Source organism: Catharus ustulatus, chromosome 3 (assembly GCF_009819885.2).
Source record: "Catharus ustulatus isolate bCatUst1 chromosome 3, bCatUst1.pri.v2, whole genome shotgun sequence".
NCBI classification, from domain to species: domain Eukaryota; kingdom Metazoa; phylum Chordata; class Aves; order Passeriformes; family Turdidae; genus Catharus; species Catharus ustulatus.
Genome location: NC_046223.1, coordinates 55,509,995 through 55,534,105, shown reverse-complemented (window position 1 = coordinate 55,534,105; position 24,111 = coordinate 55,509,995). Strand labels below are relative to the sequence as shown.

General features: G+C 41.1%; 1 protein-coding gene across 1 annotated transcript; it reads right to left on the bottom strand.

Moving 5' to 3' along the window:
• Positions 1 to 370: 370 nt before the first annotated feature.
• On the bottom strand, positions 371 to 23,765 carry TMEM242 (transmembrane protein 242). Its single transcript, XM_033056540.2, has 4 exons — positions 23,592 to 23,765; positions 21,765 to 21,865; positions 17,022 to 17,159; positions 371 to 1,559 (listed from the first exon to the last, which is right to left on the bottom strand). The coding sequence occupies exons 1-4, from the start codon at positions 23,719 to 23,721 to the stop codon at positions 1,461 to 1,463; spliced, it is 468 nt and encodes a 155-aa protein (XP_032912431.1). The 5' UTR covers positions 23,722 to 23,765; the 3' UTR covers positions 371 to 1,460.
• Positions 23,766 to 24,111: the final 346 nt, after the last annotated feature.

Below are 24,111 nucleotides of genomic sequence, written 5' to 3'. Positions count from 1 at the left end.
ACGCAATTTGCATTTATTTACTCCACTTCAGTATTTGACCACCTATAATGACTCAGCTACCTGCTAAACTTGGTAAGTAGTACTAATATGCTTAAATGTAAGCAAAACAGGTATCACCACTCACATGAAACTAAAAGAAAAATACAAAATACAGTACAATTTTTCATGTGTGTATGATGGCAGTATTCACCACAATTTATTTAATATTGAATTACAAGCATCAAGCTCTGGAAAAGATGTCAACTATTACACTTCAATTGTTTTAAATGTATTATTTTAGTGTCATGTTTCATTCTCTACTATTCATCCAACATTTAAAGCTTTTTTTAAATATTCTTTCCTAGGAATACAAAGACTTAAATCACAAAAGTCAAGTTTTAAAAGGACTTTATTAAATCTGACAACTTACTAACTGGACTTTGTGCAATTAATAAGAAAATCTGATAAGTGAATAAAAAAGGACAGTTCACTGATAGCACCTTTTTTTTATTTCTGCAGTTATACATATCTTCAGTTCTGCAAATACAACATTTGAGTAAGACATTACTCTTTCTAGTTTACACCCACACTTCATGAGATTACTGCAGTGTGGAAAATGTCACATTGCTTCTCCTGGTAGAAGAGCCACAGAAATGACTGGAACACACAAAATTAGTCCTGCCCATACACTTTCTTAGTTGAAAACATTTGCGTAGGACTGACTGGGTGTCTCACTGTTTTATACCTTTTCCACTTACTATTTCAATTGATATACAAATATAGTAGAGACTTTTATATATATAATCAGATGCATTATTGTGGGATCAAATTTTTAAAAGTTAATACTGAGAAAACAGCGAACTTTGTAGGGATCTCTTCTGATGCTCTGCAGAGGAGCTCATAGGTCACTACTTGCATATTGGGTTTAAAACTTACCTTTCAGACATATAAAAATTATTTAGATACTTTGTTGCAAATTCAAATATGTCCTTTATTTTTGAAGAGTGCACTATATGCTTTATCCTCAGGCTCAGCTAGTGATCTGTTATGACTGACTTGATGTCAATCATAATTCCTAATAGGACAAGTCATTGAAAGTACTGTTCTTGTTTCCTAGAGAAATTTCATAAAATTATTCTTGAAATGCAGGATGGACAGGAGTTTTCTGGGATTATATTCATATATTTACTAATCAAGATTAGTTTCTTCTCTAAGTCTTTGAAAAAGCCTTTTTTCCAGTTGAATCCAACTTATCTTGGAGGGTTCATTTTCTCACAAATAAACTATACCAAACATGCTGAAAAGCACAGTATAAATCGGTTTGAATTCCCTTGCTCCTGGATGTTAACTGGCATTCCCAAGTTCAGTGCACTCAGTCAGTAGCTTGCTCAGTCTGAGTCTTCTTTGTTTTCCAGAGGCGACACTTGTGCTACTTCCGCTCCTGTTGCTGGAAGAGACATCTCCAAATAGCTCTGAGTCTTTCATTTGGATTTAAGTAAGTCTTCCCATTCAACACTGGACTCACTATTTTTAGGAATTGCTGGAAAGATTGACTGCATCTTACTTCGGAATTCTTTCATCTATAAAAGAGATTTTAAAATAAATTCAGTTAATTGCTACTAAGGAACAAATAAAGTAGCACCACAAACCCCAGGCTTATCCCACAAAACAAGCTGTGTGAGGTAAGGAATAAGTAAAAAGCTTTTAAAATTATATAAAACTAGGACTTTCCCTCTGATTATGTTGGTTCAATTAACAAAGAGAAAAGAAACATGAAGGGACCCACAATAATCACCCCTTCTAATGCCCCACACTGGGGTGACTGATTTAGAATACTTGCCTGAATGATCCACTGATGTTACATTAATTATTATACACACACACACACACACACACACACACACACACACACACACACACACACACACACACACACACACTCTCTTAAAATATTTTTGTTTGGAGGAAAATTACCTCCATGGAATGTGCCCCTATTTTGACTGCAGTTCATTTTTCTACACTTGCAATGCACGAAAGGTCCAGTAGTCTGTTCAAGGATTTTAAGTTTAGGACTAAAGAAAAATACTGTTCAGCTCTGACACCTTAGGTTTACCCAACCATATGGATAAGGGTGACAAAACAAAGTCTCATTCAAATGTATACAACAGTAGGGAACAAAACAAGATTCATAACGATATATGGGACCAAGCTTTTTTTTCCCACTGCTGTTAAAATGCTGTGGAAGAGGAAGTATATCTATATAATACAGATATAGATATAGATGATATTTATCTTTTATTTATATTTATATTCATATTTATATTTATGCTAATAATTTTATCACCAATGTCTGATTCAGTAGTCCTGGAATACTAGAACCAAACATTCATTCAAATAAAAATCCCTTCTAGCAGGATATTTAGATTTAGTGAGTTTCTTTCTTCCAGGAGTTGTACATGTATTTTTACATATATTTTTAAAGGATAGGCATGGAAAAAACAGATCAGTGAAAATCCTGTTACACGAACAGCAGGATGTACAGGGGAAGTTTTGGACCACTATTTTTAGGAAGCTCTAAGACAGGATCTATGACATTCACATAGAGAAGACAGGATGTGGTATTCAAGAACTGGATGCAATGATCCCTTCAAGAGCAAATGCTGTCTCAGGCAGTATGTCCCACAGAGAGGTTCCAGGAAATCTAAATATTCCAAACAGTCACACAGGCATCTACACTCATATGCCTACGTTTTGTGTGTTACAGGTCATCAGGATTTATACAAATACCTCTGGGTTGTTTACTTTTCAAGTCCCTCTGTGTATGAATAATTCTGACAAAGAATTGGGACTTCTTTACAGACATGCTACGGAAATGTAATTATTCAAGTTACAGCTGATACAAGAATGAAACCATTTACAACGAAATTACCAGTCCTTCAGTAAGACAGTAGCTAACTATGATGGATGAAAGCATTTCAGAACCCCAGTTTTTGTGTAATAATGCCTGGGTACTGCTAATCAAATAGAAATATGTTATATAAAGTAGGAGAAAAATTCAGAGCCAAATTATCCTTTTTCCTTTTTCCTGATTTTGTTCCTAAATAAAACTAATTCACCTTCTGTTTTATACTTTATTCTGATCAGATAGTTATTGTGATTAATTGTTTTTTAAAAATCTTGGCCATCAACACACAATTTTTCCTAAACTAACATTTTTGCTTCTCATTTAAAACCAAGAAGCTCTCACAGACAGCTTATGTTTCCAAGAATAATAAAGACCAGTATCAGAGCTGACGTAGAGGAGTAGCCCAAATTATATTAAACAATTGCTGCCAATTCAATACAAGTATTTACAGTAGGAAATGTTTTAGGAGCTTTGGCTTAGCTGTTTTTTCCACTCATATGTAATTAAGTTATCCCAGTTTGCTGATGGGCGGAAAGTATTCAATTTACTTAACATTTTTTGCTTCCTCAAGAGTGATTCAACTCTTCTACTCTTTCATCTCACTCTAAGTATTTTCTGGGTGTTTGGAATACAGGAATGGTCAAACACTAACCTGATGTAAAATGCTGTAGCTCTATTGATATAACCAAAGATAAAACATTCAGCACCAGCCAATGATCTGGTGCAATGTGAATTTTCTGGCTGCTTCTAAACACAGAATTAAATTTCTCTTAGTGTAAAATTTGAATGATGCACTCATAAGCCCTAGAAGACAACTTCCGTTATCCCATTGAAGATGCACAAAACCAGAGGGAAACTAAAAGCAATTGTATAAAGCCTCCAAAAAGAAGATGATGGGTGGAGTGAGTCAGAAAGCTGCAGTGATTCCTCACTCTTACAACCACCCCATAATTATTAACATGCCAAATCCTAACTCTTGAATGCAAAAAGCAGTCTTGTCTGGGAAATATAACACTGCAACTCGGTTCTGAAAGAAAACAGGTATTTATTTAGAAAGCATTGAAACGCTGCTAGTAGCTGCAGATATATTAGATAGCTTTCTATCCCCTCAGAAATTAATTTATGTTCTTCAGGTAAAAGTAACTAATTTCCTGGAAAAGCAACTTTTCTTTAACACGTGGATCAGATCTGAAATATTCAATGTATCTCCCTAAGAAATTTCTTCAGCCTTGTCTTCTCAGACTTTGATGCTTATTTGTAAAACCACTTTGAAAGTGATGCCAGATTCAGTGTTTCATTTGCCATTTCCTCTCTCACCTGCCCTTTTCCACAAGCCCACTCTTCACAAAACTAGGTTTTCATTGCAATTCACAACTTTTGATGTTTATGCTTTTCTGCACATTTTCTCCCTTTGTGATTCCTGGACAGTGATCTATTCCAATAAATTGTAATGCCAAGCTGATCACTACCATGCGTTGTCTTCTTAGTGTAATACTTTGGGCTGTCAGCTCTTTCTCAGTGTAACACTTCAGGTTGTCATCTCTTTAAGAAGGACATTATCTGCAGTGACTGGCATAGGCCTCATCAATACATGACTTCACAGTATGTCTAAAACAGGGCCAATTTGTACAAATGCCACAGCTACCAACTCCTGCTAGAAGTTTTCATTTCTATAGCCCTTTGAAGATATGGCACCCGATTTTTTTCTCTCCACAACAGTTTTTGAGTTCTCACTAGTAAGACATTAAGCAACTTGATTAGTACCAGTCATGGACTCCTATTTTCCCTCTCTCATCCCAATCAAAAAGTGCAGTCCAATGTTTCATTAGGGCTTTCATCTCGACTTCTAAGGTATCCTCCCCTTTCCTTCCTGTTCCACTAATAACATCAGTTTTTTAGATTCTTCCTTCATTCCTACACTTGTGCTTGGTGCTCTCCCAAATGCACTTCCAAATCCCAGTCACTGTCTTCCCTGCACACAGCATTCCTCTAAAACTCACTTACCTTAAACCAGGGAGAAAGCTTTCAAAGAGAACTATTCTCTGATGTCACAGATCTGGTGTATACCCACAGAAACAACCGTGAAAATCACATCCCAATTTCCTGTCCCTTCTCTCCCACTTGACAATGTGTGCCTGCTTACGAATCATTCTAATACCTATTTTAGATTGTAATTGCTTAATGGACAAACTTTATGATAGAGGTCTTTTCCAGTCTAAATGATTCTGACTCTTTCTGTCAGAGTCTTAGAGCTCAGTCTTCTGGGCCTTGACTGATCAAACTCTGTTGAACATATTTTTAAATTCAGGACTAAATTTGGCCTCCAAAGTACCTCACACTGGCTTCTGGGTAGTTCTTGCAGGCATTTAGATGACACTGTCGTACTAGGCCCACTGCAACTTCAAAGTATTCTTGCACTGAAAGTAAAATTTGTCCTCTAAACATTTAAGTTAGTCCTTCAACAAACTGGGCTTACCAGTGTCCAGTCCTCCAGCAGTGTGGTGAGGCTCTTGTGAAGATAATTAATCAGCTTTATGTTCTATTAATACTGAACACTTGAGGTGTGAGAATTGGGACCTCGTCTTTACTTGCTTTAACTCCTGGGACAAACACACATCTTGATGAGGGACATGCTGCAATTAGGAATCTGTGTCTTGCCCTGCCTTTTCAGCAGATGTGCAATGAGAGAGGTTTCTTCTCCTCTCTCCTTCCTTTCCGGAAATCTACTCTTGTATTTCCTCCAGATTGAACAGTGGTCTCAAATCAAAAGGTATTAATTTAATTACAAGAGATAATGTGCTATGTACTAAGCAGAGCAATGTTTTGAATAACTCACTGCAATAGCTGCCTCTATTATTGCCAGCCACACTGGCACTGGGGTACTCAGTTCAACTGTGATAATGTCTTCAATTAATAGTGCAGTAAACCAAGCACTAAAAGCTCAATATATTTTACCTCTTCCTGCTGCCTTCAGTACCACAGGCCACTCTCAAATGCTGCTCCTGAACCTAGAGGTACATGAACGATTTGTAACACATTTCTTAACATTCCAGCATGCTCCATTCCTGCAGGCGACTCTCTGAAGTCAATTTCACTCAAGTGAATTTTATTTTTTTGTCACAGATATTACAGAGCTTTACGCTGTTTTTTCTTGCCAAATAAATTACAGTAACTGTTCTACCTCTGTCAGGTTTCTTTCTAAAAGGGTATCATCTACCTTACTGCATTAAATAATCTGTAATAGCTACAGATCACTGTTATTTTCTTATCTTAACCTAATGATCCTGCCTCAGATGGCAAAAATATGGGGACCTAAAAGCATCTTCCATTTAATAATCTCTTTTTAATGTACATCGTTGACAGAATGTCACACAAAAATTGGGATAGCATTATTACTGAGAGCACTTACATGGCCGTTCATATTAAAATGAATGGAAGAGGGGCTAAAAGAGTCTATTTGATTCCTAGAATGAAAGTTTTAGGAAGAAATGTTCTCCTTAATGTCTGACATTCATAACAGGCTAACGCAGACTCCAGGAATTATTAGTTTCCTATTTTAGTACTCGTATCAGTAAGAACTGCTTACATTAGCTTCCAAGTGAAATGAGGTTAGATGCCCTGAACTGGAATATCAAGTGGCAACAGAATGCAGTACGTACATGCCCTCTGCCCTGCTCACTACCATTCATTTCATAAAGCATGAAGATGAGGCAGGCTGCCCTGGATTTAAAAGCATCTGAGGATTGCTCTTGCCACCTTTTTCCCAAATCTCACAATGATTGGTGTTGCCCTTGTTAGCAAATGATTACCAAGGGCCACATACAGAAATAGCAAAGTTATTTGTAGAAAATTACAAGTGCTGAGCCCTTGCAGGACTGGAGGAACAGTGCAGCCAGCCTGGCGGCTGAAGGTGATTGTCCTTCTCTTAGTGTAAAATGGGGCACTCACTGAGGGTCACTCTGTGCCAGCTCTGGAATAACATGGAAAATAGAGCTCTGGTTCACATTCTTACATCTTGCACTTCACTGGCAAAGGCATCATGAACGTTTGGACCATGCAGAACTACAAGTCTATGAAAATGGCCCTGAGAGTGTCAATTTTAGCAGTAAACAACCTACCATTTTTGATGTACTCTCATCCCCGTTCAGCGCCTATCTGCTAATTCTAGCAATCCAGGTTTACATAGAGAAAAGCTGCAGCAGAATTATGTTACACCATCTAGAGAAGTCAGGAGCTTATACTGGCCCTCTGTCTCATGGAAGCTTACACACCTGCCTTAACCTTATACAGTGTTGAGCACCCTCTTTGAAATCAGAGGGTTACTTACAGTGCCTAAAATTAAACAAACACATAGACATATTTTCCCACAAATTTATCTCTATAAATCCTGTGTAAGTGGATAAAACATGTCCCGTGTTTTTTAAAAGAAAAACAACATGAAAACAGGCTAAGTGAACTTTACAGGGAGAGGGGGAGAGGACCATCATTGTTTAGACTGAAGCTGCCACAGCTCCCAAACGATTATAAATATGTAGTAGCCTCCCACAGCTACTCCATATTCTGTCTTGAATTACTGGTGAACTACAGAGAGCTGTCAAGTCACAGGGGTCAAGCTGCCTCTTTTCCAATTACTGGGTCATATGAAGAGATAAAAGACATGAAATATTTTCCTCGTGTTACTCCTCCATGAGTGCAGAATTCATGTTGCTCATTCATAAATGGGAAGAGAGAGGATCTTCATCACAAACATGTTTTACCAGCTTCATTTTGGTTTAATTTCTGCGCAAATCTGACTTAGATCCCAAAGTGGAAAGAAGATTCTACTCCAGTAGAAAAGCCTAAAGAAAGTAAAACTGTTCTGGGTAAAGGCTAGACTATTTTGAATTAAAAAAAAAAAGGATGTGGTTAGCTAATTACAGTAATTTCACGACTATAAGGCGCACCCTTGTGACTAAAATTTTGGTCCGAACCTAGAAATGCGCCTTATAGTCCGGTGCGCCTTATATAATGGACAAAGTTGTGAAATTTGCAAACCCGGAAGTGTGAGCCGTGAGCCGAGCCGGGAACCGTGGGAGCCGTGGTCGCCAGGCGGGGGGATGCTGGGACATGGCACGGCTGCCAGCCAGGGGAACGCGGCATGCCTGCTGGTCGGGGAGAAGCGGGGGGAAGCAGTGCAGCTGCCGGCCGCGGAGAAGCAGTGAGAAGCTGCGCCACCGCCGCCGGCCACGGGAAGTGGCGAGAAGCACCACCGCAGGAAAGCCACGAGAAACGGCGAGAAGCGCTGCTGCCGCTGGCTGGGGGAAAGCCGGGACGCAGTGCAGCCGTGCGATGGGAGCCGGGAGCCGTGCCAGACGGTGCCAGGGCCCACTGCATGGGGAGGGCGCCTGGGGCTACATTTAAAGGCTACACCGATCTTTGAAAAATGTCTGCAAATTGAGCACCTGCCAGTAATTCGTTACTTTGTTGCGCACCACATGGCTCCTCGCTGCAAAAAAATAGTGCGCCTTATAGTCCGGTGTACCTTATGGTCGTGAAATTACTGTATGTTCTCTTTTTTTTATTAGTATTATTTACAGACAGTAATTTTGCAAACTGTATTTTGGAAAAAGAAAAAAAAGGAATTTCCTTAGGTTCAGAAATAAAGGAGTATTCTTTTCCCTTTTATACATTTCCAAGTTGGTATTTCTGAAATAAATGTCAGGGACTTAAATTTTTGTAGTATGTGGTATTTTAAAGTAAACGCTTTTGTGCCATGCAGAAAAATGGAGTATGGATATCAATGAAGAATGTGCCATTTATTTCTGCAGAATCTTACTTTCAAATCTGGGTGCCTGGAAAGGACATCCACATGATTAGTCTATTATGGTGTATTAGTCATTGCCCCTTAGTCACCCTAGGCAATTTGAAAAATTAATCTTGAAATAATTTTAAATTTAAAGTAGTTAAATATCCAAATTTATAAAGCTAGCTGGCTAATGAACCCAAAATCTCAGGATGGGTGCCCCAACCCTATAAATGCTTCTGTGCTGTAATTTGGATTTCTGAATTAAATTCAGAAATATGGATTGTCTGCAAGTAGGCAGTTCCTGTAAAGAGCAATCTAAGTAACTTTTTTCCCTCTCTATATCCAGGAATTAATTGCATGTATCATGCACAAGTGAGATTCAAGGCAGAGGAAAGGGACAGCAAAAAAACCCAAACTCTTTGGTGAGGCTTCAGCTGTGTTGTCTTGACTGGGGTTGAATTCCAGGCAGGAAGCTGTCAGAGTCAGTGTGACACACAGAGGCAGGCAGTGACAGCCAGATGTCCCCAGGCAAGTGGAGCAGCCGGGTCCTGGCCCACAAGGGGCACAGTAAGCATGGCCACTCACCACCCTTAACACACAGGATGATGGCACGGGACCAAGATGTAGCACTAATAACTCACCCATCAGAGAAACCTGGACTCAAATTTTATGTGTATATGCAGAGTTTACAGTTACATGTGGCCAAGACCTGGATCAACCACTTGTCCATGTAGGGTGACACAGAGGTATTTCAGACCACAGATTTCCCAACAGTTGGGTTGGTGGCAGCCAACAGCTGCGAGCCTCTCCCAGAACACAACATCGAAACTCCTCAAGACAGCTACAGTTGCAGCCTTTCCATTTCTTGAAATACTCCCTTACAGCTGTCCCTATTCATAAAGCAGATGTAGCAGCTTTCCAGCAGGAAAATTATGATCTTAATCCTTGAATAAGCATTCTGCCTGATCAAGTAAATAGTGAAGTTCATTGTTTTCATTTTTTTTCTTTCTTGAATAAAATACTAGCAGTACATACATGTGGAAACAAGTCTTCTCCAAACCAAACTAATTAGGCAATATAAGCAGCAGAGAAAAATTCAGTATAAAAAGGAGGAGGAAGTGCTAATTTGTACTACTACTCCGTATCCTTTCTAAGAGCTTGAGTTTAAATAAACATTGAGGAAGTAAAAGAACATTTAAAAAAAAAGGGCAGATTTGATTTATATAGAAATACAGTAAATTCACGAATACAAGCCGCACTGAGTACAAGCCGCATCTCTGGGTGTTGGTAAACATTTCATTCTTTGTCCATAAATAAGCCGCACCCGAGTATAAGCCACTCTGTCGTTCGCAGTGAGGACCCGCGTGCAACAAAGTTGCCAAATAGTAACAGAACGGCGGCAGGGCGGGGTTTACTGGTTCAGCTCAGGCTGTGCAGGCTCGGTCCGCTAGGGGCTGCTGACGGGGCCAGGTAGCCCAGCCCGGCGCTGCCGCTCAGCGGGGCCACTGGGGGCCAGCTGCCGCTGCCACTGGGCTCGGTCACCACGGCCCGGCGCTGCCTTGTGGTGGCAGGCAGGGACGGAGCCCCCCCCGCTTCCGCGGCGGCAGGCGGAGACGGAGCCTCCCGCCGCCCCCCCCGAGCCGCAGCAGTGGCAGCCCGGGTCCCCCCCCTCCTCCCCAGGCCACGGCAGGGGCGGCTCGGGTCCCCCGCCGCCTCCCAGAGCCGCGGCAGTGGCGGCCCGGGTCCCCCCCCTCCTCCCCGGGCCGTGGCAGGGGCGGCCCGGGTCCCCCCTCTCCTCCCCGGGCCGCGGCAATGGTGGCGCAGGGCCCCCCCTGTCTCTTCCCCGGGCTGTGGCAGAGGAGGGAAGGAAAGACCTCTCCCTCCTCTCTCCCCGCCCCCAGGCTCCACCCACGGTGCAACAGAGTAGCGATTTGTAACAATCGCAAAATGCTGATCGGCACTCTGGCAGGCACTTCTGAGGTTGTAAATGCCAGCAAATTATTCACATATTAGCCACTCCTGATTATCAGCCACATTTCCGGTTTAGGAGCAAAATTTTAGTCAAATTGGTGCGGTTTGTATTCGTGAAATTACTGTAAGTGATTATGAAATATCAAGAAAAAGGTTTCTGTTATACAATCAGACACAATAAGGAATAGAAATTCAATAAATAATATTTTTGTGAGGATTAAATACAACAAAAATTAAAAACTTAAAATATTTAGGAATTACACTACGATTACTCTAATTATTTTAGGATATATGGTGCTTTTATAGCAACATTTGCTCATTTATGAAATAGCGTAAAAATTTCAGCCACTGCAATATGCCTACATTGGGATTTATAAATCTTAGTACAATTTACAGATGCCATATTTAAAGACTATGTCTCTGTGCTTGCATCTTCTGATTTAAATTAATCCATCCTTAAAGCCAATACTGCTTTGTATTTATACTTTGCCTGTGACTATACTTTCACAAAATTATAACAAATATTGCTCAACATAAGCAGGGGGATGTTATTTTTATGCTTGAAATGGTGATTCAGAGGTTAGGTTTTTTCCTGTAGAAAAGCGGTTCACTTAGGAAATGTTCTTACCATCAGAGCCACAACAAGCATATATTCTCTGCATTGCTTTTAATTGTTTTAGATGTCTCTTTATGGCCATGCAATTGTTTTAGACTCTTCATATTTTAAAGGTTAAGATCAGTGAAAAACAGGATATTTCATTAGGAGACACCACAAAAGTGATAAACCAATATAAGTATATTAGTCACAAATCGCTAAGCAATTCTTCTAACTATTTTTCCATCTTTCCAAAGAACAGCAACAATCAGAATCTCACAAACGTACATATGAATCATCCTGACCCTTTTCCTATGGGACAGAGAATGCTTTCATTTTTGAGGGAATTAAACTTGATTTATTGAAGACATGAGGACAAGAGGGTTTTTAAAGCATAATTTATCTTGTTTTTTAATTGGCATACACTTCAGTCTACTAGGGCTGAGGGCATTGCTCTGCTTTTAAAAGAAGGTTCATAATTGCTAGCAGCTTAAAAAAAGAAAAGAAATAGAACATCAGACATTAATAGGTATGTTTTAGCATCTGCCACGTACTCTTGTAGTTGCAAGTTTAATTTAAAATAAAGGTTTATAACTCCAAAGTTAACTTCTAAAAAATTCTAGAAAACTTACAGAAAACTGCTGTAGTGACCCTGCCTTAGCAGGGGGATTGTACTACATAATCTTCTCCAGTGGTCCCTTTCAACCCTAGTTATTCTGTGATTCTATGACACTAAAATTTTTCCCAGTAATAAAAAGGTGTAGTGGAGCATAACACTAGCAGAATAGGTAAATAAAATAAAAAAAAGGTTTAATTTTTGGAAACTTCGATGAAAATACTTGTTTAGTTCAATCGTAAAACAGCAGGTTTAAGATATTTTGAATATTTTACTTTTAAAATTTTCTACTGAGTGAAATGCCATTTATTCTTTAACTGAAAATTTTAAATTTTATTGAACAGCTCACATGCAGAATGTTGAAATAAGATGTTTCAACTGCTATTCAACTTCCAAGTAAGTCTGAAATGATAAATTGGCCAAACCCAACCTTTTCTACAAAATTTATTTCAATACTTCTGTGTTTTGTATCAGGAAACAGTCATCCCACTGCACCAGGAGTGGTCACCTACATGGTTTGGATGCTGCAAGTTCAAAACCAGTAAGGTAATGCCAAGGAAGATAATACCATGATGTGGAAGTTGTTAAATAGCAAATGAACTCGTTGAAAACATCGGTGACATTTTATTTCAAGTTGGACTTATCTCAAGCTTGTGTTTAACACAGCATGTATCTTTCCACATTGTAAGGTGCCTCAGAGAGGAAGGCTGTAGGTATGTCTGGATGAGTCTCAGATTCAGATCAGGAGTGCTCTTTGGAAGCCAATTTCCCAGTTGTCCATGCTTCCTGGGCATGAGTGTGTGTTAACTCCTGAACAGTCTCAAAATCGACAACCAGCAGTTTTTTAGAGTGACACAAATCTGAAGAAGCATTCTAGCAGTGCACACAACATAGTCCAACTGCCAACAGGCAGTCAAGCTACGGGGCAAGGCCAGTGTCAGTCCAAATTTTGAAAATTCCTGGAATGATGGTAGATATCAGGTCCTCACCCTGCTAATGTTTCACTGCCCCTGTGCTGCTGGTCGATGATACTAATACAGACAGAGTTTCTGTACTCAGAGAGAATCAAAGGTGGGGAAAATTTAAATATTTACCCGAGTGATTGCAGGAAGCAAGTTTAAAAAGTCTGATTATCACTGACACCTGATTATTTTCTGCAAAAGGTACACTATAAGGTATATAAGCACTTTCTCCTAGGTTCTAAAAAAAGATTTCTTTTATGCTACTGAAAAATAGAACTTAAACCATTATCAAACTAAGTCCTCATTGAATCATCACTTCTTCACTTCAGAAAAAGTGCTGGGTGGAATTTAGTAGCGTTTATTACTTATCAGCCTGTCCTCAAATTACAACAGTGGTAACTGCAATCAGAGAATGTTTACAACCCAACCTGAGAGAGTGTAAAATCTTTTATATTCTTTACCAAGACATAAAGATCAGTTACTCTCACCCCTGGGTTTTGAAACCGGCTTAAAAGCAGCAGACTGTAAAGCTATAGGGAACCACGTTTAACAATAAAGCCATTTGAGAGCAGGCATTGTCACAGCACTGTTTTAAGAACTAATAAACCATGAAAGTTAAATAAAAATCTAGAATCACCAAATCTGGTCCATCACCTCAGTGCCCGGAAGGAATCTTAACAGTAACTTGCTTCCAGGGCAAGCACAGGCTGTCCCAGAAGGTGTGAGGATGAGACACCCCTGAACTGTGGTTTCGGTTTCCTTCCACCACACAAACTGCTGAGCAATCGCAACATTAATACAGATTGATTACAACTCATCAAGGAAATATCACTCCACTTTGCTCTTGTCGTTTCATCTCTGACTTTGGGAGAGATGACAAGATAATTTAAACAGCCACAAAGCTTAGGGTAATGCATACTTTATCAATCACTCGCTGTCCCATCAATAATTCACGCTCACAGGAAACACGTACCCCAGCATTAGAAGCATTCTGGCAGCGACGGTCGCTGAGGCCGCTCTGCTGGGCTGCGGCTGGGGGCAGCACGGGCGGGCAGTGCAGCACGGCTTGCCTAAAGCCGGGCTGGCGGCGGGACACAGCCCGCAGTCCCGGGATCAGGGATGAGCCGGGCCCCTGGCGCGGCCGCTGCAGTTCCGGCCGACGCCACCGGGTGTCGCTGCTGGGCAGTGGCGGCGCCCCGGCCGCGCCCGGTCCCGGGGGAGCGGGGTAGGAACACAAAACCGGGAACGCAACTGGGACTGGGGCGCAGCAGCGCCTGCCTCGCTCCCTTCTGCCCTCCAGTTGTGCGGGAGAGGCTGCTCACCGCTTTCTGCCGGGCCAGGCCGCTCACAAGGCATTCCCGGTGCGTGGCACCTTGCACTGCGCTTCTCCAACCTCAGTGCGCAGCTCTGCTCTCCTCCTCCGGCCCAGCCCGCCCTGCCCCGCCGTGCTGCGGGCCGGCCAGGACGGGAACTGCCCCATGGCCTCCCCGGCCACGCCTCAACAGCTGCTGGCTGCGACCAGTTTTGGTGTGACTTCTGCCAATCCATCACATCTCATTTTCCACTGAGGCTTCAAGTACGTTTTCAGATGACTCGAGCCATTAAACACTTAACAAGTCTTACTTGACTTGGAACTCCCCTTCAAACCCTGCAAGTGGAAGTCAAGTCCTTTATTCACCACGAATTTATTCCCACCTAGAGAGTCACAGGGACTGAGCTGGCAAAGGATTTCAGAGAACGCTGGAGCTGAGGTATTCCTAGATACAACTGAAGCATCCTTCTTGTTTGCAAAATGAAACACCCGCACTGCTTACAATCAGAATTTTACTATCCTTCACAATTTAATACTGAGAAACAATTTAAGATCAAGAGACTGTATGAGCTGTCAATAATGTTATCAATATTGCTCTTAAACAGATGAAGCTCCTGCCCAGCAGGGCCAGGTTATTAATTAGTAACTCCCAGGGGCAGCTCATTAGTGTGAAGAGGCTGGGCATGACCTCTTCTCTCTGTCCAGCTGCCAAAACTTCAGATATTAAATTCACACAGGTTCCTGATCTCAAAATGAGTGAAGTTTCCCCTCAAGTTTCATCACTGAGAAACTGTAGTCTGCCTTGAGTTCATAGTTTTCAAATCTTGATACCTGCTGCTAGATTTGAAATTGTGACTTGAAATTTTACAGGTATTGAAAACTAGCATGGACTACAGAGCCAGTGAATTCACAGTTCTCAAGTACCCAGAAGACTTAAGACATTTTGTTCAGGTAAATCTTAAAAGCCTCCTTTTAAATGTTTAAAATTAAAATGTTCATTTGACAATGTCAAGCTTAGTGCAAAAGGTACAGTGTCTTCCATGATCTGAACAGTTTATGTGGAAAGAAACTTTATTTCACTCTGTCATAAATTTCCTAAAAATTAAGCTTTATTTATTTTTGTGGGCATCTAATAATTATTAGACATAACATATGCACTGCAATTTACTGAAAAATCAGTATTGTAACTTACTGTTAATTATTACCTCTGCTTACATGAAAGCACCAGAAGTATCACAATGTTCCCCAGAAATTTCAGGAAAACATATCAAATAAAAACAGGCCCTTCTGAAAATGAGCATATGTTTAAGGGTTTAATTTATTTTTACTGCTATGAACCTCTTTGGTCAGAATTTTCCTTTTGTAACATGCTGCTTCTTTCGTACCTCCAGCAATTTTAAACATGTATATATTTGATTTTAACAGCTATATAGTGACAGGAAATTTACAAATTGCTGATTTTTGATTCTGCAATTACGAGTAACACTATTGTATGTGTTTCCTTTCTGCAGTGAAAATTTAAAAGTCTATAGTGAATGCAATAAATATCTCAGTGGAAAGCATAGAGAGCTGTTCCAAATCATCTCCTGACAGAAATCTACTGCCTTCAGCATCTGCAATTCTCACTGTGCACCACTACAGTGAAACGTAAATACTCCACAACAGAAAACAATACTAACAGATATTTGCAAGAGCCTTTTCAAATACAGTTTCCCCCATCTCCTTTCAACACTAACACATCACAGAGTATAATAACTTTTCTGACCAGGAACACTCAACAGCTCTCTAAAAGGCTTGCAGTTTGCTCCTGACACAAGAGTCCTTGCTGTCAGAAGCCCCATGAGACTCAGACACGTCCTGGGGCTTGGCCATCTCAAGCTTATGTGGGTGCCTCCTATGTCCTACCGTGCTTCTTTGGTGTTCAGCCTTCTTTTACCTGTTCCTACTGAGAATCAACATTGAAAGCCAAGAAATAAAGGACTGCGTAATGCTGTATTTGGGACTCAAATTGTGAGCTACAGGATACATCACCAGAATAGACAATAAATGAGAACTCAAAGGTATCAATAAGAACACTACTAAGATGAAGTAGTATCATCTGTCTCCTTTATATATGCTTTGCTATATATATAAATAATTACCATGTACGGTAAAGGAATTCTATTCATTCCTAGTCCTAAAGAGGATGCAAACATCTCTCTCTTACTTACAGCTGCAGGGGACTCTAAGTCATGGATCATTACTAGGGGCAAACAAAAATGCTCACTTTAGTGTTCACACTCAACACTGTGAAATACTAGAACATAATCAATTTACTAAAGATAGCTGTAGCTGGTATCCTGGGATGTACAAATGCTTCCCAAGCTTCTTTGCCTTGGCATGACCTTGCCAAGGACCACCATTCTAATGTACGGGATACCCAGTCTTCTGTCCCCTTGCTGCTTCTAGAAGGCAAGCTGGTTTCCTTTCAGTTTTTCTTACATCCTCTGTGCCCTGATGCAAAAAATAGAACTTGGACAAATAAATGTATTGCTCTAAAAATAGGATTCAGTGAGGGTAGCCTTCAGTTCGATAAGCAAAGGATATAGGAAGTTTGCAGCTACTATTTTAGTCTCTAAATGAGAACACTGGCCCTTTTGTGAGGTATCTGAAACATCTGTGCAAATAAACATAAAACAGGACAAAACTGTTCCTCTCTCTAAATTGTCTTCTCCCACAGCATGCCATTTTTGGCAGAAGAAAAAACACCTTCCCTGTTTGCACACATTCTAGTTAGTCATTCTACAAGTGGTGAATGCAGGTGTAGTTCTTAGGCTGAAGTAGCATAGCGATGCCATCGCCAGATGCATTACCCAAAGAAAAACATGGAGCTGAGGGAACCATACTTGCTACTCACACTGTGCACACCCAGAGCCTTCCAGATGGCAAAACTCAGCAATCCAACTCCACACCATGCGTAGAGTGAGCCCCACCCTAGGGCTCGTAATGCCAAGGATGAACCACTCTCCGGCAATGCAGCTGTGGCAGTAATCCCCTAGAACCAAAGACAAAAAGATCATGACAAAGTGAACAATAACTGGAAAAAAAAAAAAAAAAAACTAAGGATGTTGGTGATTTGGATTTTTTCGTGACCTGCCACTTGCACTAGTGTGGCCACAGAAAATCTGTTAGCTGCCAGCACACCTCAAGAGCCAAGAAAGGGGCTAGATGAAGTGCCTTCATACCAGAAGCAGATTTCGCAGTTACCAGTGCCACCTGGGGATGACCTTCATTGCCCAGAAATACCAGTAAGTTGTTCCATGGGCACAAGAATCCAACACTCAGTTATCTCACCAGTCAAAACACAAAACTGAATCCAAACCATTCACAAGCCTTTATGCCAGTTACGTCTGAACATAATCATTGTATGGCATTGATTTATTGATTTTGGTACTTTTTCATGGGGGGCAACTAATGGCCTATAGGTCTTTATCTGCACTTCTGGAACAGTTCACTGGCAACCTGCAAGAACACAAACAGTTTTCATCTGGACAAGGAAAGCGTATTGCAGTGACCTAGAGACTAATTTCAGAGGGCTACAAGTCTGAAGAAGCTCTGGAAACTATTAAGGAAGATTTTGTAAAAGCAAACAACAACGCTGAACCTATTCCCCTGCAGAGTTCACTAAGCAACAAGACTGAAAATGCTGTGTGGTCTCCACACTTCTTATTTTTGTCAGAAGACACCTACAAGAGTAGACTGTTTTAAGACACTGCTGCATAAAAGTTTGCCATGAGACATGTCCTGAAAACACAAGTACCTTGAAAATGCTGTCACTTGGAAAAGCCACCTCAGGCCAAGAATGCAGCCTTGGCTATTATGGGGTCCCAACCATGAGGAAACCTCTCTGTCAGAGGACATTGCAGCTTCCAGGGGCACCAGGCACATGCTGGGTGGCATCAATCCATGTGCACCCCACACTCCCTGCTAGCCAGCTGTTCTCGTCTCACAATGCCCACCGTACCGTACTGCACCTATTTGGAATAGTAAAGTTTCAACCTCTGCTGCCCCAGCAGCAGTGGCACAGACAGAATTCTCTTGCTCATAGTAGCAACTGTCATTCAGAGGATTTTTTTTCCTCTCCAAAGGATCACTGTTCAATTGTTCACATGGAAACACAGATTTTAGATGGAAATTGTTAAAGATTGGCATTTATGGTTCTTACACAACTCAACAGTTCTACTTAACTGGGTATTTTGGAAAAAAAAAAAAAGAAGTATTGCTCAGGGGTAATATAAATGAGATTGCATACATAAAATTACAAAAATTTATTTAATTTATAGTCTAAAATACTGAAAAGTAAAATTAACTTGTGGAAAGAAAAAAAAAAACTTTTCTCCAAAACATGCCAAAGAACTGTTCTTTTTAACTCATCACAAAAAGTGTGTGTGTGGGGGGAAATCTTACATATTCTTGCTTTAAAAAAGCTTTACATTTTTAACTTCTTTTTATATGTTTCTCTTTTTTCTTTGATACAATTAAACATATTTAATGTCTACCACTATGGTCAGTCAAATAGCACCAGTAGTTTTTGTCCTCTTGCCTTTGTATTTATTGAAATGCTAAAATGATCCTCAGACAGTCCTCAGCATTGATACTTTCCCTTCAGATTTAGCTGTAGTAACAGCTACCCAAGGACAAACATGCACTTGGAAAGGGCACATGCAAAACATATCTTGACCCTTATTTATTCCAATTTGGACATCCCAAAGTGGAAGCTGTTAACAAAAACAATGCTCTGTAAGCATACACACACACAAACAGCAGACATCTCTAGTCACGCTATAATATCAGGTCCTATTATCTCCTTACCACAGATAATGAACTATTATAACTCTTTCAGTAGAGATTGCTCTGAGTATTGAAATGCTGATTGCTTTTGACATTTTTCCTGCTTCCATAGTCTAACCATATATAACAACACTGAGAAAAAAATGGTCCCATTTGGAAGATGGGAAATTAATGGACAAAAATATCTTCTACACAGAATCTTTAAATAGGAGTCATTATCTGTGAAAATTGCTGGCAAAAATTCTAACTGACTATTATTTAAATGCTTGATTGTCCCAGAAAAATAGTGGTAAATGGAAACAACTGATCTGGTTTTACTGACTGCAGTCTAACAGGTTTCAGTTACAGGCTGATTCCTCAGCATATTTAAGTACACAGATAAGGGTTTCTGTAAACAGGACAGTTGATTAAATTACTATCAGATATGTTGTTCAGAGCATCAAGAAAGCTGATTAATGAAATGCTAAAAAATTAAAAAGGACAACAATGATAGCATGGGAGAAAAATTTTCAACAAAATTGAATTTTATTCACTAACCTGTTATTTTATGTTCAAGTTGTTTTCTCATCACTATTCATCTGCATTTTTTTAAACATTCTTTAATTTAAAAAATGAGCTTTTAAACAATATTAAGTCTTTCCAAAAACAGGCCAGAAAAAAACAGGGCAGAATTAGCTGATTTGTTTTCCAAATACATGCTGCTTTTTTCATTTTGTTGTTGTTGTTTTGTTTTCCACTGGAAGACATAAACAGGAAGTGGGAGAAGGAAAAAAAATCACATTGTTTTTTTATTCAGACACAGGCCTTGATCGTGTAACTGCCCCCTTGTGTGCACAGCATGACTAAAAGGAAGCAGTGCCTAAAATAAAGTGTGTTCAACTGTTTTGGTTGATTGTATTCAGTGTGTTCATTCTTTTGTGTGACCTAATCCATTGTGAAATTAAACATCTGGATAAATGCTAGTAAAACTGGACACCTCTCAAAAGCAGGCTGCTGCAGTTGAGCATTTAATTTTAACAAAAAAACCCCATCAATTAGCCAGGATCATATCATCAGCCCAATAGCACATGTATTGGTGGCTTCACTGGAAAAGGAATAAATCGCCAGAAACTGAGGGCTGGCTGATATTGGCTTAAAGTACCTGTCAAACTATGGCCTCACCTTAACATGACTAATAATAATATTTAGGCATTGAACATCTAAAAAATGTGCAATCTTCTGTAGTTATTATTATGCATGATGTATTATTAAAAGTTACTTGCAGTAAGTCACTGTAAATTTAAGTAAGAATGCTAATGCAAAACCTCATTGGTACCTCAGTTTATATAGAGAATTAAACCATTCTCAGAGTCTAGTCTTTCCTTTTTTAAACTGCTCACTGACAACTACCTTGACAAAAAAGTACCTTTCTGTACTCTGCAGTATTAAAGTTCGAGGGGTCCGTGAAATCACAGATTTTTACTAGCAAACTCTTGTAATTCCTCTGCACTAATAGCAGCAGATAGAGTTTTCAGCAAATATCGAAATGGTATATATCACTTGATGACATTTCTAGAATATATATTCTTGGATGTCAATGCAATGTCACTATTGATAAATTTCACACTGATAACAGGACAGCTGAGACACCCAGGAATACGTGCAAACTGGAAAAAATGTGCTCAAGAGAAAGGAAGTTTAAAAAAAAAAGATGGTAAAGGAGATAATTTCCTTTTTGTAATGTATTTCCACAGCTTGTGAAATAACTTCTCGTTAAGTTTTCTGTCTTGCCTATTTCAAAAAAGAAACTCATGCTTATTGTTTCTGTAAAGGCAATGGATGAGTTATGACACAGGAGCCTACAGAAAAAAGTAAGAAAGCAAATGAAGGATCTCATGCTCTTTGACCAGAAAGGGAGATTATGAGTGATCAGAAATGAATGTTCTGATATAAAGTACAATGGAAGAATTTTTTCTCTTGATATGCATTGAATGAACTTGCTATGTTATTGAAACATCATTTTTAAAATAAACACAATTGATCAGTTCTTAATTCCCTAAGAATATCTGTAATACATCTTGCATTTTAAGAGCTTGGTGGAGGCGAGACTGATCAATTTTAAGGGCCTATTTTTGATACTTTCAGCAATAACAAAGGATTGGTGAGGGAAAAAGCATCCTTCAATTAAATGTGCTGTGTTCCAAACTAATACACCAACAGCTGCTCTGCTTTGCAGTTCTTTTCTTCAGAATGCACAAGTGGATCCAGTTAGTAATTGCCTGAGCTCAACTTCATTTTGGCCATGAGATCTCACAGTACTCATTCTCATCCTTCCCCTTACACAGTGGGATGGGAGTGGAGAGCTTAATTTTGACTAAATGATCCCACTTACCTATTCCACAGCTTACAGACCTTCTACCTCCTCATTCCATTCCATCCTTATTGCAGTCACCTCACTTCCAGACTCACTGCAGCACTGTGAGACTGCATGGTGAACTGAATCTCTGAGGTGATACAGGCTCATGTCTAAGGTGCATTCACATCACAGAATCAAAAGAGACCAGTCACTGTATTTCACCATACAGAAGTATGATTCCAGCAAACAGTGTAAGCATTATGTATTTCAGCTAACCTCAAGTACTAAAGTATTTAGCAGGGCCAACTCTGAATTGATTTTTAAATTAATCCTACGCCTGCACCAAATTCAATTAAGTCTAGTGCTCTTATCATCAACTCTGCCAAGTTCCACGTATATCACCATGTCTATAAGCACTCAATGCATTCTTATTTCCTGCACATCACTACTGGAAAACAGATTAAAAGAACAGACCTTACTGAACCAGTCTGGATTCTTCTTTTTTGTCATTGCAAGTGTAGTGCCAAAACCTGCTATCATTCCAGCTGTAGCAACAGTACCTAGAAAAATTCCACCTGCCAAGAAAAGTTGAAGAAATAAAAATCAAGACATTGTTACTTAAGAGGAAGAAAAAAAACAAACAACCCGTTTAGAAAATAAAACCTGAAAATGTAAGATATGTTAGCATATACTGAAGGGAAAGGCCCAGTTGTCTATATTTTTTATGCTAACTCAGTATGACAAAATAGCAAGACAAAGAATTAGTTCTATGAAACAGGGCATTTTGAAAACAATGGCATGTGTGTATATTTTAAAGCAATACAAAAGTACAAATCCCAGGATGCTTTTTTTGTAGCACTTCAAAATTTCCCTTATTCCAGAGCCAGCCAACTAAAACCATCTTGTTCTATGGTGATGCCTCACCCTTCCCCAAATGGGAAGTGCAATTGGTTTTGTTGCATCACTTGTGATTTCAAATGGCCAACTTAAAATAGTCACCACCAGTTCTTCTGAAGACCACTACATAAGCACCACTTGTTCTTCAGCTTTATGTTTCAATGCTCTATTTACATTTATTTTTTTAATTAAATGAGCTTTTTATAATGAAAGAAAAGAGCAAAAACTATCCCAAGAAAGAAAGCATCCCTTGCTTTTCAGTCCTTTCAGTGTTTCCAAGGTCATTTGAGGTATCTTGATCCTTTCTTTATAGCTCTTGTACCAAAGGCAGTGTAGCCATACTTGCCCACTTTTAAGGAAAAGCTGGTTACAAAGACTTACTGCACTGTAGAAAACAACCTGATTCATATTAAAATTCGAAATTTTCAGGGGGTTCTTTTGTAGGTACTCATACCCATCCTGTTTTCCCTTTCCTAATATCAGGTAGGTAATTTAAAAATGGTCTGAAAAGGAAGTAAGCAAAAATACAGTTAAGTCTCACTTTTAAAGTTATTGATCTGATTACTGCGATGAAGAAGTGTCCTGTACTCGTGTCAATGAAACCTATAAGGTACCTCCTCTGCCTGGGACACAAAGACTTCTCATCTTGGCCGATTTATGCAGTCCACTAAGTTTTACATGTCTGGGAAACAACATTTCCCCGATGACAGACACAATACTTGGCGTGCCCGGGATGTCCCACCGGCGGCGCTGGGACGGGGCCGCCTGAGCCCCGGCCTCCGCTCCGCCGGGGGGCGCGGGGAGACCGAGCAGACACCGGGAGCAGCCCGGAGATAGGGATAAAAATCACAACAGAATATAAACACAAAGCCGCACAGCGCCGCCAGCCCTGCGCCCGCTGCCCTGCAGCTGTGTGCGGCTGCGGAGACTCTGGCTCTGCCCTGGCTGCGGTTCTCCCGGCTCGGATGCAGCCGGGGACACATGTCCCTTCCCTCAGGGAATCCGTAACGCTGCCTGGAGCCTCTTCCCGAGGGCTCCTGCCCGCTCGGGCCCGCAGCGCGGAGCCCCTCACGCCGAGCTCCGTGCCGGGCAGGAGGCGGCTCCGCTCGGCGCCCGTCCCGAGTCCCGGCCGGCGCCCCGGGGGAGGGCGGCTGAAGGGTGTCCGGCGCCGCCACTGCCAAGGGCAAGGGAAAAGGCGGCCGGCGCTGCAGGGGCTTCCTCGCTGTGTGAGGCCACTCCCAAACGCCTCGCCTTCTACCCAGGGGCGGCAGAGAGGGGCAAGACCTGGGGCTACGGCAAGGGGAGCACGGCTTGGGATGGTCTCGGGCCTGTCGCACAAGCTGCTGCTCGTCCCTGACCCGTGCAGGGCAGGAGGGGAGGGGAGGAGAGGAAGGCTGTCAGCACCTTTGATTAAGAAGAGCTTGTCCTGGGATGCCGCAGAGCTCCCAGCCCCCCGCGGCAGGGACAGCCCGGGCTCCAGCTGCGCTGCGGCCACAGCCCCGTCGTGGGCGGCCCCGCCGGCAGCCGCCCCCATGGCCCAGGGCACGGGAGGAGGAGGCGGCGGCTGCAGCAGCAACCCGGAAGGAAAGGGAGCTGGGCTGGGACACGCAGCCGCCTTTCCTCCTTCTCCCCGTCCGCGGCCGCGCAGGCGGGCGGGATCCGGCGGCACCGCGGGCGGAGCTGCCGCCCCTGAGGAGGGACGGGCGGCGCCTCCTCCCCTTGGGGCGCGAACCGAGCGGAGGGGAAATGGGGAAAAGTTGACAAAGCTTCTTTTAAATCAAGCCTTTGTAGCAGCCTTATAAGGGTTTTGCTTTGGGTCTGTTTTTTTGTTTTTTTTACGCCTAGTGGACTTTGCCAAATAACACTGAGAGGCACTCTTAATTCCCAGGAATTTTAGTAAGCTGTATCTTGACAAACGGTGTTA

Excerpts from the sequence above, each read along its gene's own strand:
- TMEM242 (XM_033056540.2), bottom strand. The coding sequence starts at position 23,721 with ATGGGGGCGGCTGCCGGCGGGGCCGCCCACGACGGGGCTGTGGCCGCA. Across the intron at positions 17,160-21,764 it reads ATCCAGACTGGTTCAGTAAG|GGGATTACTGCCACAGCTGC; the intron begins GTCTGTTCTTTT and ends CTTTGGTTCTAG. Across the intron at positions 1,560-17,021 it reads AGGCTCTGGGTGTGCACAGT|ATGAAAGAATTCCGAAGTAA; the intron begins GTGAGTAGCAAG and ends TCTCTTTTATAG.